Below are 13,015 nucleotides of genomic sequence, written 5' to 3'. Positions count from 1 at the left end.
GGTTTTGTGGCTAAAACATTTGCTGACCAAGCCAAATTCCAAAGTTGATGTGTATCAGTTGTACTTAGGCTTTTAAAGTAATTTTGACCTCTTTGGAATCCCAGAGTGCAAGGTGACTTCTATCCTCACGCCAGGGCCCAGCCCCTTGTCTGGAAAGGCATTGGAGCACAGGAGGTAGTGCCACCAAGAGGAGATGGAGAAACTTGTTGATAGAGAGTAGGCGACAGAGCTGACTCCAGACACCTACCTATCCAAACAGATTAGACACCAGAGCCAGCAGTTCTCTGAGCCCTAGACAGCTCCACTTTAAGGGGACATATTAGCTTTAGTTTGAATAATGTATACCAAACAACTGGGTCACTAACTACGGCAGTTAAAATGCAAGTTTGAACAAGAAAAGTTGAAAGAGAGTGATGTCAGTGATACAGGAGAAATTCTTCATCTAAAGGAGGGGACTCCAGTCTTGTCCTTAACTGTAATAATGACGAACTTTTTTAATATTAGGTATGCAAAAATACACATTCCAATTATTGCATCAGTGTCTGAACATCAGCCTACGACATGGGTGTCTTTCTTCTTTGATCTACATATTCTTGTGTGTACCTTCCCAGCAGGCCTATGGTTCTGCATCAAAAATATCAACGATGAAAGAGTATTTGGTAAGGTTTTTAATGAACTCTTTGATTCAGAACAGATTTTTCATCGACATTATTCCACTTTAATGTCTTGTTTTTCTTATATATGTTCTGTTCAAGAACATTCATTTTTCATGTTTTACAAAAGTGCTTAGACAAAAATGAGTTGAATTGTCAGTGTATGGTATTGTAATTACTACTTTTTAAGCCCATGGCCTACTTGAATATTTTCAGTAGCTTCAGATGATATAGGAGTCAAATGCTTCATTGGCTCTTCTGAAGCCTTTGGCCTGAGGCTGTCAGTACTTTCTGTAGAGCGCTGGCTGGTCGAGCCTCATTGTCCTTTCAAGTACTGCCCGACAGCTGTCCATCTGTTGTGTTCTTATCCGTGTCAGCTTTTACAGCAGGTGTGGTGCTGGCTCTCTGAGGCTGTTCTGGTTCTATACACTCGAGTGCCTAATGATAAAGTCACATTCCATTGTCACCTGTCAGCTACGGATATTGTAATGTACGGTGCTCTGGACAAAAGCAAATTACACTTAATTTTTCATATCTGTAACAATTACATTTGAATGATAGTACATTTCTCTAAACTGTTTGGTTTTTATTTATTTAGTCAACAGTACTTATTTTTTAAACAACTATTTGGTCAATGTTAGCAATTTAGAAACAGTTATTTTGTGATCTCACAGACGCCTACTTTCAGATGTGTTCTGTACTGTGGTAATGAACATGTAGTTTCCTGGGAGCATTCTCCCCTCGGTGTTGAAAGAGAAAACCTGTCTTTGCAGTTGCTCTGTATGCGATCAGTGCTGTCTACTTTGCTGGAGTAATGGTACGGCTGATGCTGACTCTGACCCCAGTCGTCTGCATGCTGTCTGCAATTGCCTTCTCCAGTGTTTTTGAGCACTATTTGGGGGATGACATGAAAAGGGAAAACCCACCTGTGGAGGACAGCAGTGACGAGGATGACAGAAGAAGCCCAGGAAACTTGTATGACAAGGTGAGGGCTGTGCTGTCCCCGTCTGCCCCGCTCCAGAGGTGTCCCCAGATGTGTGCTGAAATGAATATACCGAACTGTGCCTTCTGTAGTTTCTCTCCATTGCTTGCTTCAAAATTGAAATCCTAGTCCGCCTTTGAGCTCACAGTAAACAGAATGGAATCAGAGAAGGGATTGTTGTTACCTAAGCACTTAAGTCTGTTAGCCCGTTTCCACTTCCGAGAGCACAGCTCATCAGGTTTTCCCATGTGCACCATTGCTTGCACTTGTCCTTAGTCTGTGTTTGGTATGACCTTGTGTGGATCTACTGGCTCTGTGTATTAAATAGTAACTTGGTGTTCAAAAATGGTTTGTTAACATCTATTTGCGAATTCACTTTTAACCTGCATAACAATAGGACAAAGACTGTTGGGTACAAGTGTGGGAAAGACTTAGGAATTAGTGCACTTGTCTTAAATAACCTGTTAGACTTGCTATTTTAGTATGGACTTAGCTTATCACTTCTAACCAGCAGTGGAATGTTGCCATGTAAAAATTGGCTAGAATTCTTTCTTTCCTTACTCTGAAATCAACATAATTCATAAAGATTTGTGTTAAGCACATACCTGTTATATTTTATTTGTTTTTTTTTCTTTAATCATCCTTATAACTTAGCGTTTATGGCTATTTTGTTTCCAACAGAGGTAGGTAGGTAGGGGTGTGTGTGTGGGGGGGGGGTGATGGATGGATGTTTGGCTAATTCTGTAGTTTCTCTTAAAGTAATTTCCTATTTTGTATTTTAGGTGGGCATAGCCATTTCAAGAATAGAATTAAGTTTAGGTATATACATACTGGATTTTATGTTGCCAGAATGGAGCCCCATGGTTAACACTTTTATATTTAATTAAAAGCTGCCTTCTATCAGAGATAGTTTACTCTGAGATCAGGTCCTAGAGTTAAGTATATTTTCTAATTCACATTGACTTTAAAGTTTACTTTGAGTTATAAAGCAAGAGCAAATCTTCGCCTCACCCGTAGAAGAATATCTGACTACATTCTCTCTGACCCATGGAATTATTTGATTAATATTCTCCTCACTTTCCCCCTTGACTGTATTAATGAACCAAGTACAGTGGCGAGGGCTTCTGACTGTCGCTGTGCATCTGCAGGCAGGGAAAGTGAGAAAGCATGTGACGGAGCAGGAGAAGCCGGAGGAGGGCTTGGGCCCCAACATCAAGAGCATCGTGACCATGCTCATGCTCATGCTCCTCATGATGTTCGCTGTGCACTGCACCTGGGTCACCAGCAACGCCTACTCCAGCCCCAGTGTGGTCCTCGCCTCCTACAATCATGATGGGTAAGGGGGCACTTTGGCTGTGAGAGGGCTTTATAATATCCCCTAACCTCAAAAGGAATGTCACTCGTGAAGCTCTGATTTTGATTCTCCTTTTGAAGTTGTAGTAGAGATGCTAGGGCAACCCCACCCCCTAAGTTTACTCACTTTGTCTCTTGTGTGGCCTTCCCCATCCTGGAGGGTGGGGCGGTAGGAGCTGTAGCTTGTGCTCTTGTCCATGTGTAGTTGTGTATACTTAGTGACCACTGCTCATCACTACTGTGAGACTTGGTAGAAATGAACTGTAGAGCTCACCCTAAGCCTTACCTGAGAGGCCTGAGGGCAGGGCCCAGCTCCACCATCTCAGCAGAGCACACACTGTGTCCCAGAGTTGGTTTATTAGGATCTGTTGTTTACAAGACAAGAGTTTTGTTTTTTTTGTGGGGGGGGGGGGCACCTTAGTTTGGGAAACAGTAGGGTAGAAAAAGCTCCTCTTTTTTTCCCCCTTGTAAGTAGGGGCTTTTGACTACCATCTTTAAAAAATTTCACCAATTTAAACACCTCAAAATGTTAAGACCTCTCCTTCACACTTAAAGACCTCATTTAAAATAAAACTGTGAGTTGTTTTGTTTTTGTTTTCAGAACCAGAAATATCTTAGATGATTTTAGAGAAGCATACTTTTGGTTGAGACAAAACACGGATGAACACGCCAGGGTCATGTCCTGGTGGGACTATGGCTATCAGATTGCTGGGATGGCCAACAGGACTACTCTGGTAGACAATAACACCTGGAACAACAGCCACATTGCACTGGTGAGCTCTCGGCTTTGTTGTTTGTTTTTAAAGAATAAAATGGTTCATGCCAATTAGCAAATCAGAGTTCACCTAGAATCAAACAAAAGATCCAGTTAGGATTCTTGTCTGCCTGTGTATTCTTGTTTTAGGAGTGGTATTATATATGCAAAATCGGAGGCTAATTTTTGGTAGCTTTTGATATATTTAGCCTACTGAGACCTCGGCAAAATCTGAAACTTAAAATGCTTGATAGTTTTTACATTGCCAATTTAAGAAAAGTCTTGGAAATATGAAAACAAGGATTTTACATTGTGCAAGATAGACAGATGTGCAAATTATATATTCCCTTTACTTTATTAAATAGTGAATCTGCATAAATGAGTCCCTTCTGTACTTTAGGTCTGAGTAGATAAATGGGCCTTAATAAATGGACTCAGCAGTTTCACAAGTATGGTAGCTAATTATTGTGTCTGCTGGGCTCAGAAGACTCTGCTGTGGAAATCACGGGCCAGGCTCAGCCTGAGGTTGGGAGAAAACCTCTCTTTAAAAGCTTGCCTGCTTTCATTTAAAATATTAATGCCCTAGAGCTTAATTATTAAAACATATATTCAAATTTTGACAATTCTTCCATAAAATGGTTATTGTAGTTAAGATGTTAGTGAATTCCTCTAAGTTTATTACATTCACAGAAAAATCATTTCTACCAAAAATTAATATATATCAAACTTAATTTCATCTTACAGAACAAAAAATGTATATTTAAATTTTATCCCACAGGTAGGAAAAGCTATGTCTTCTAATGAAACAGCCGCCTATAAAATCATGAGGTCTCTTGATGTTGATTATGTGTTGGTCATTTTTGGAGGAGTTATTGGCTATTCTGGTGATGATATCAACAAGTTCCTCTGGATGGTCAGGATAGCTGAAGGGGAGCACCCAAAAGACATTCGGGTAAGGGCCAACAGTTCACAGGGCCCACGTTGTTCTCCCATTCGCTGATTTACGTGCTTTTTCCTTCCTGGAACTCGGCCCCTAAGGATGGGGTTAAAGGTGCACCTTAGCACACCCAAGGGCTGCACTGTTTTTCTCAGCCTGCCCAGGTCTCTACTGCCTTAGTTACTCCATTCATTAAAATACTAACTACAATTCCTGGATTTGGTAGTCTCGCGTGCCCTGTACCAGATTGATAGCAGCATATCTGTGAGAGTATGTGTATAGGAGGGAGTGCGGTCCAGATTGGTGTTTGTACATCCTGATGTTCTGAAGTGAAAGTGTTGCCTAATAGAATGCCTGTCTCAGAACAAACCCTAGTGATTGTGCGTCCATCTCGCCTGGCATTTTCTTCGCCTAGTCTCTTGCTTCTGCCCTTCTTTTACATTTCCATTCTGCTCCACTACTAACCTTAATGCTTACAAATATGAAAGAGACCAACAATCTAGAAATTACTGTCTTTGCCTCGGTCCTGTGTCCTCTTCCATGTATATGACATTCATTGATCATGCCACTTTGTGCTTTGAAAGCCTTCAACAAATAATGGAGATGGGCCTTGAAATCAAACTGTCAGCTAGGTGCTCCAGGCAAGTTACTTTATGCCAGTCAACATAAATGCTTTGAGCGCTGGGTCTTTTTCTAGGATCTAGAATTAGTGTGGTGCCCAAGGCAAGACTTAAGCTTATGACTATTGAATGTAGGCAATGACATGTGTGGAGGTGTTTGAATATCTGTGGTAATATAGTTAAAGCCTAGCCTTACTATGGTCTGTTTCTTGGTAAAGCAAAGTCTAAACTCTTGCCTCAAGTGCAAGCTCAGCCCCCTTGCTGGTCTCTTGCCCGACTTTGTACCACTGCAGGCTGTCCTGTCCCTGAAACTTGCCTGTACCTTCTTTCGTTGGTCATCTGACATGGGTTTTTAGAATTGTGTCTTGGAGTGTTTCTCCTTCCACACCCTTGTCACCTCCTCTCCAGCCCTTTTTGGGTATACCCATGTCTCTTACTGTCCTTATAGAAGACTACTTTTCTAGTTAGATTTCATGTTTTCCATCATCTGAGGACAAGTCGATAGAATTGTGCTCATGTGAGGAAGGCACAAAAGTTGAGAGGAGAGAGAAACAGACAAAGGTGAAGCACAGTCCCAGATATCCTGCTCAGGAGAGAGTGCTGTATTTCTCCTCTCTTCCCCCAGCCCCCGAGCTGGAGGAACAAACATTCCGTCCTTTCATTAGATTAACTGATACTTCATTCTCCTAAAACATGATTTCAGTTTGTCGATTACTTGGCACCATTAAAAGTCATAACGTGATCCAAACTTTGAAGTACATAGTTCTATGTTGTTTTATATGTGTTATTCTTAAACTATGTGAATAGATTACAAAGTATGGAAAAGTTAGTTTATCCCTCACAAGAGGAGCGCACATACACCCCTTCCTGTGCGTCATGTACTTCCTGCTGAGAACAGACCTGAGCGCTGTCATCTTAAGAAAGGGTGTGAGTTGGGGCACCAGTGCGTCCTCAGTTAAGAGGTCCCTGGTCATTGCTAGTGCTGTTTTGTATGTGGTTCTAATTTAAGTATGTGTATGCACTGGTGCATCCACAGCGAGGAGTCTGTTACACTGTGGTCCTCATCCCCACTCACCGCCATCTCCCTACAGTCTCCATTGTGTGTGCATATTCTGTGTGATGAGCATTTTTGTCTGTGGCATAGTAAATCACTTTGTGCGTCCATTATTTGAGTCATATACAAGTATCTATAGAATATAGTCCTGTGAAAGGAAGTGTTATGTCAGGAATTGTGTCTTTACTACCTGAACTTCCATTTTTTAAAGTAGTAGCAATATATGCCTCATAGAAAAGCTAATTTATAAAATAACCCAATAAAAATTAATACAAAAATAGTGCCATATATTCTTTTTAGTTTACTGAACCTTCCCCTCCCCAAATAAAAGAGGATTTTGGAGTTTATAGGAAAAATTGAAGGCAAACTTCAAGAAAGGGTGGGAGGGCAATTGTGGGGGACTCGCTCTAGCTAATGTGGAGTTGGTCTTGCTCTTTTTAATTTTGAGGTTGTAAATCTTGACGGGATTAATTTGGGGGCTGGGGGGTTAAAAAGTATAATTTCCTGATGCTATCTCCGAGCTAGAGCCCGAAGCTCTGGGTGTGCGGGGCTGGACTGACCCTGAGCGTGTGGTTTCTCTGCAGGAAGGCGACTACTTCACCCAGCAGGGAGAGTTCCGAGTGGACAGAGCCGGGTCTCCTACTCTGTTAAATTGCCTTATGTATAAAATGTCATACTACAGATTTGGAGAAATGCAGGTCGGTTCAATAAGTTCTTCTGTTCTCTTTATTCGAATGGGGAGGGGCCTGCGACTTGAACTGTGCAGAGAGATATGCAAAGTTCCGTTCCCACTGTATTTAGATCATCTGTGGTTATAGGCCTGTGCCACCATGTCTAGCTCAATTTCTGAATGTTTTTGTAAATGTTAAAAAAAAAATTAGACCGGTGACTTTTTCTTATCTGTAAGTAATAGGGGGAGGGGTAAACTGGTTACTTGACTTTAGTGGAAACATGTTATTCTGACATTAAAAATTAGCTTTGCATTAAAAGCAATTACATAGCAAACACAGGGACCTTCATCTGGCCTCAGTCCTGCTTAAAGGCACAAATTAAATTCTCTCTTACTGAAGAGTGAGTGCACTGAAGCAGTCTGCAAGCAGACCGTCCACACTCCCTCAGCTGTTCCCCACGAGCATGCTTGCTGCCATCACGCCCCCTGTGCAGAGCCCTCAGCCTTTCCCTTGTCTCTCCACTGCCTACTGTTGTTGGTTGAGCATGTTCTGTGAGATGCAGTTCTAAGCCATTACTCCTGAGTCACTTCTCATTGATCCCCCCTGTCCTGTGTTACACGGATTGATAAACTTGTTTTGCTGTTGTTACTGTGTATTTTGTTGCAGGAATCTATGCCAACCTAAAGAGGGCCTGGAGGCTGCAGGGAGACAAGTGTCTCCTATGCTAATCTTTTATAGCCTGTAACAAGTTGTCAGTAAAGGGAACTCTACTTGCCTAGTCAGCCTGGTACCTTATAAATGAAAGGAATTATTTGTTTACTTTTCTACCAGGAATGATGTTAACCCTAACCTGAAAGGATCTGTCTGAAATTCAAAGTATGAAACAGGTTTTACTCGTTTGTAAAATAGTTGTGCAGCTGGCATGACCCTGGAGGGTTTGTGTGTCCCTGCTTTCTGTGCTGCTCTAGGGCAGATAGGCACAATGGGTACCTGCTTCTTTGTTCACCTAGGATCGCTGTAGGTGGCCTTAGAGGCAAACACCACGCCCACAGTATCTAGATGTAATTTTTTTTTTTTTTTTTTTGCCCCCTTTAAAAACCACTTGCCTGGGATCCAAACTGAGGCTAGGAAAAACATGCCTAGTTATAATAGTTACTCTAGAAAATAATTGTCCTGGTTCTCTGCATGAGGAGGAACTTTTTTTCCTTAAGTTTTATGAACAATTTAAGCCCTATTAGTCTCATACCTCAGGAAGCAGTTGCTGTTTTACTGAATGTCTTCTCAAGGCTGACGTTAGGTTCTAATGTTTCTTTTGCAGCTAGATTTTCGCACACCCCCCGGTTTTGACCGAACACGTAATGCTGAGATCGGAAATAAGGACATTAAATTCAAGCATTTGGAGGAAGCCTTTACATCAGAGCACTGGCTTGTCAGGATATATAAAGTGAAAGCACCCGACAACAGGGAGACATTAGGTCACAAGCCTCGAGTCACCAACATCTTCCCCAAACAGAAGTATTTGTCAAAGAAGGTGGGTACCCAGTAAAGCCATCTTGCTAAGAGGATATTGTTTAGGCTTAGTGGGTTAGTGGGCCGGTATGGAAAATGCTAATAACTGCTCATAAAGAACATGGCTGACTATGACGAAGATGCAGGGCTACAGGAATCCTCGTCAGGAGCGCCTGAGTATCCTCAAGCCACAGCCTTCCCAACCTGCTGGTTGTTGGCACGCCCAGTGGAAGTTTAGGTAGGGGCACTCTTGTTCCAGTCTTCCTCAGTGGGGTGTCTCTAGACTGTATCTTCGGTCATTGCTGCCCTACCTGCATGAAACTCAGAACTTAAAAGAACTGTAGTTACTGGTTCCTTGTCCTCAGGTTTAAAGCCCACTGGGATCCATGCTCTTAAATGGAGCTTTTATTTGCTGAGTAGATGATCTGCAGTTGAATGAGCCCTTCTGAAGCAAAAACCCAGATCATTTTTCTTAAGCTACCTAATTTTAATGTAGTTATTGTGACAGAGTTTGTAGGCAGGGATTGCAGGGAGAGCGTGGTGTCCTTTCCTAAGAAACAGTGGATCAGGAAGTCTCTACCAGGGGTCATTATTGCTTCTGTAAGTTGGGTAGATGTCCTAACCTTCCTAGTAGAGATAGCTGACAGTGAAAGGGGGCGCAGGTGGAAGTGACAGCAGCCGGTGCCGCTGTGGCTTGGGTGCAGAGTACTGGTTAGTAAACTGATCCAGGTAGCGCTTAGGTGTTTCCATAATCAGAGCAGTCCACTTAAACTGGGAAGGTACATGCCAACTACCTCAGAACATGAGTCATATTGTTTATTCCTTAGAAGTGAATACTTATATTTACTTTTATGAAGTTGTTTTGCTGTGTAGCCTAGGCTGATCTGAAACTAGAAATTTTCCTGCCTCTACCTCCTGAATGCTGGCATTACATGCATGTTTACCATGCTGGCAATATGTATGATAGTAAATAGAAATTCTTAAAATTTTTAGTTTGAGGAGTGGAGGAGGTGTGGTATAGCACCGGAGGTGCAGAGATTAGAAGACAATTGGTAGGAGTTGGTTCTCTCCACCAAGAGGGCAGCCTTGGTAACAAGCGCCTTTTCTAAGAGGAACATGCTGGCTGTCTCTGCTCTGAATTTTGAAGCCTACTTGAAGAGTTGTATTTAATGTAAAAACCTATTTCCTGCATGGGGTACATACAGTGCTTTCCCCGCCTCTTAGATCTGGCATCCTGTTGGTTCAGCAGATGCTCTTGTAATAGTTTCTTCCACCATATCTGGTACAGTCTTCTACCAGAAAGTATCTACATGTTAGTAGGACTGGGGAGACAGCTTCGTGGTAAAGTGATTGTTGGTCCCCAGCACCACCTGCTGTGGTAGCATACACCTGCTAGCCCAGCACTGTGGGGCAGGCAGATCCCTCCTTGTCCAGCCAGCCTTGCTGAATTAGTGAGCAGACTGTCACTGTCTCAGAAACCAGGTGGAGAAGAGTTGGGGGTTGGCATCTGACCTGTGTGCACGTATGCCTAAGTGCATACACGTACACAGAAACAGGAACCCACCTAAACAACTATTATTAGTTAGATACCAAGCTGCAAAGAATTGTTCTATTTTGACAAGATTTATGAAACTAGAGGAATGTTTGTTTTCATCCTGACCTGTTTCCTCCCTAAGAGGACTTGACAGAATAGGCCAAGTGATTTTTGCCTTTTAAGTTTTGAAGGTAGATAGATAATCATCCTCATTTGCAGATGGAAAAAGTGGGGCTCTGAAAATGGCTATATTGTATTATTTCTCATGTAGCCAATTCCCTAGGATGCTTAGCCAGTAGCAACATGGCCTTTCTAATTCCTTAGCTGGGGACCTGGACTCTGTCATCCGTCCCACTAGCTTGAGGAGGGAGGTGTGAAGGATGCCGTAGTGACCCTTTCGAACAGTTACCATACTTCTGTTCATCGCTGTTTTCTTTCGAGGCAGCAGTGCCACTGTCATGCTGCAAGACAAACTTTGAGTGACCGTCTTCATAACAGAGTAAGCTGGCTGTGTGTCTAGGTACTTCAGTGTGTAAGAGACCTGAACTAATACCATGCATTCTTCTCTCTTTCTAGACTACTAAAAGGAAGCGTGGCTACGTTAAAAATAAGCTAGTTTTTAAGAAAGGCAAGAAAATGTCTAAGAAGACTGTTTAAATACACTGTCTGGCCTGACTTGCAGCAGTCCTTGTGAGAACCCGTCTTTGCCTTCCGCTCGTGTCCTGCTTCACAGCACCAAGGGTACAGAACATCGCTGGGCCAAGTCAATGTACAAAATTTTCTGGCAATGCCTCATTTAAAATTAAATTGGTTTATTGAGAACAGCTGTTTGCGATTTGTAATGTGAAGCAAGACAGAGTCCTGCTGTGAGCATCTGGCAGAAGGTTTTTTTTTTTTTTGGTTTTTTTTTTTTTTTTTAATTATTGGTACATATTACCCTTCAAATCTGAGAATTTGGACTAATTGCACCAAAGAACCCTCTAATTTGGTCCCTGGCACATGCGTACCTGTCAATTTTTTTCTTTTACCAGACCTGCATTTTATTTGAATTACCCAAATAGCAATATGTAAGACTCAAATGCAGATGTGACAAGAGCTTCTTGACCAGTAAACCAACTAGCCCAGGTCTGAGAGAGACGTGTTAGAAGAGAGTCTACGTCTGTGAACTCTATTTATTTTCCTGTTTCTCCGGTGTGAAGAATGTTTCATCAAATGTCCACTTTGTCGCTCACTGCCGCTGTAAGCAGCTGCTGCTGACGGTGGGCCTTGCGTAGTTAGCTGATAGATAGATGTTTGTGTTCAGGCATCCGCACTGCGGTTAGCAGGTGTCTTCACCAGGTACTTACAGAGCAGATTTCATGCATTCTTCATTCAAGGGCTAAATTTATATCCTTTGGGAATCATGGCGAGCACACACAGGATGTTGCTGGCCAGGATGGCTATTACCTTAGTACTTAGGTTGGCTCCGTGTTTCCACGCAGATGATTAAGGGGGAAAGCCCTTACAGTGGACAGGCATCCAGAGTTCATTTCTGTGACTACACAGTGACAAAGGATTTGTAAACTTTGCCTGGATTTTCCTCATTTTATACCAGTTTTGTTCATCACGATGATTTCTGTTCACTGCTTCATGTTTTGATACCTTAAGCATTTGATGAAACACTCTTTAGTGCTATATAGGCATTTTCTTACTTTTATTACAAATGTGACAATTGTCAAAAGATGCACTAAAATATAAATGGAGATTGAACCTGTTCATTTTCCAGCTTATAGGCAACTTTATACAGACTTGAAAACTTTATCCAGTTGTTTAGTAAAGTGAGAGAGAGGTTTCCTGCCACAGGAGAACTTTTTACACACCACACCACTGCTTTGGTGGGAAAGTACAGAACAGTATGTACCTTTTATGAAGAAACCGTAATTTACAACGCTCCGTGAGAATGTTACTGCTGACTTCCTTTTCCAAGGTGTAGAATATTCTTTGATTTATAGAATTCATTCTTGATCCAGATGATGGTTCTTTTACAGACCAATATTAAGAAAAAAAAAAAAAAAGCTGAACATTTTCACAAATAAATTGTAACTAAATCTGGATTTCTGATACCTTGTCATTTGGGGGATTTTATCTTACTTTGCTTTACAATTCAATGCAGAGACGTTATTGACCATAAGGGAAATAAAGTTAATTCAAATTTTGTGTTAAGCCTTGTCTTTTGCAGACCTTGTTTTTGAAAGAAGTGCAGAGTTCTGACCCCATTCTTCCCTCTCTACTCACCTTATAAAGGTTTTAGCCAAATATGTGGAAAAATAAGTTTGTTCAAAACATGTTTTTAAATATTACCTTTTTACTCAGAATAAACTGTACCTCGTTTTGACTTTTTGGGGGTCCGGCAATGGAAAGAAAGGCAGGCCAGGCTGTCATGGTACCCATTCCATGGGGCTCCGAGATGGCAGAGCTCAGTGTTGAGTGCCATTTTCCTGCCATGCCTGCACCTTTTTCAGGTTGGGGAACAAGTTTGGTTTGAGGCCTGGTGTTTGTGAAGCTCACAGTGCTGGTGTGGGGAAGTGACAAGGTGGTGGTTTTACCACACCCGGAGTGTCAGCTGCTGAGCTTAGAAGCTTGTTTCGAATCTAAATTCATTTTATGTATGATCACTAACCCTAAATTTCACAGTGGAATTTTCAGCATCATGACCTTGAAGCTTTCCAGAGAAATTCCGTGGCAAATGGCACCCGGTATAATATCAACTAGGCCACTTAAGCTTCCACACTGACATTGTTACCCTGCTTAAGTTACAGTGCTGGCATTCTGAGTGCCTGAGTGGTGACCAGGAGGCCCCGAGACTGGACATGAAAACATCGTCTGTACTACTGTGTTGCTAGTCAAGCGACCACAGGATCTGGAGCTGCTGCTCACTCTTGGAAAATTATTACAGCCTTGGCATTGTT

At 42.0% G+C, this 13,015-nt stretch overlaps 1 protein-coding gene across 1 annotated transcript in view; it reads left to right on the top strand.

The window, feature by feature from the left end:
* Positions 1 to 10,891, top strand: part of Stt3b (STT3 oligosaccharyltransferase complex catalytic subunit B) — a 65,344-nt gene extending 54,453 nt beyond the window's left edge. Inside the window, 8 exon segments of the mRNA NM_001170539.1 lie at positions 505 to 659; positions 1,427 to 1,638; positions 2,784 to 2,971; positions 3,590 to 3,761; positions 4,521 to 4,694; positions 6,938 to 7,051; positions 8,343 to 8,555; positions 10,644 to 10,891. Coding sequence (NP_001164010.1) covers positions 505 to 659; positions 1,427 to 1,638; positions 2,784 to 2,971; positions 3,590 to 3,761; positions 4,521 to 4,694; positions 6,938 to 7,051; positions 8,343 to 8,555; positions 10,644 to 10,724 — 1,309 coding nt within the window. The 3' untranslated portion in view covers positions 10,725 to 10,891.
* Positions 10,892 to 13,015: the final 2,124 nt, after the last annotated feature.

This window comes from Rattus norvegicus, chromosome 8 (genome assembly GCF_036323735.1).
Source record: "Rattus norvegicus strain BN/NHsdMcwi chromosome 8, GRCr8, whole genome shotgun sequence".
Lineage (NCBI taxonomy): Eukaryota > Metazoa > Chordata > Mammalia > Rodentia > Muridae > Rattus > Rattus norvegicus.
This window is presented reverse-complemented; position numbering and strand designations above follow the sequence as displayed.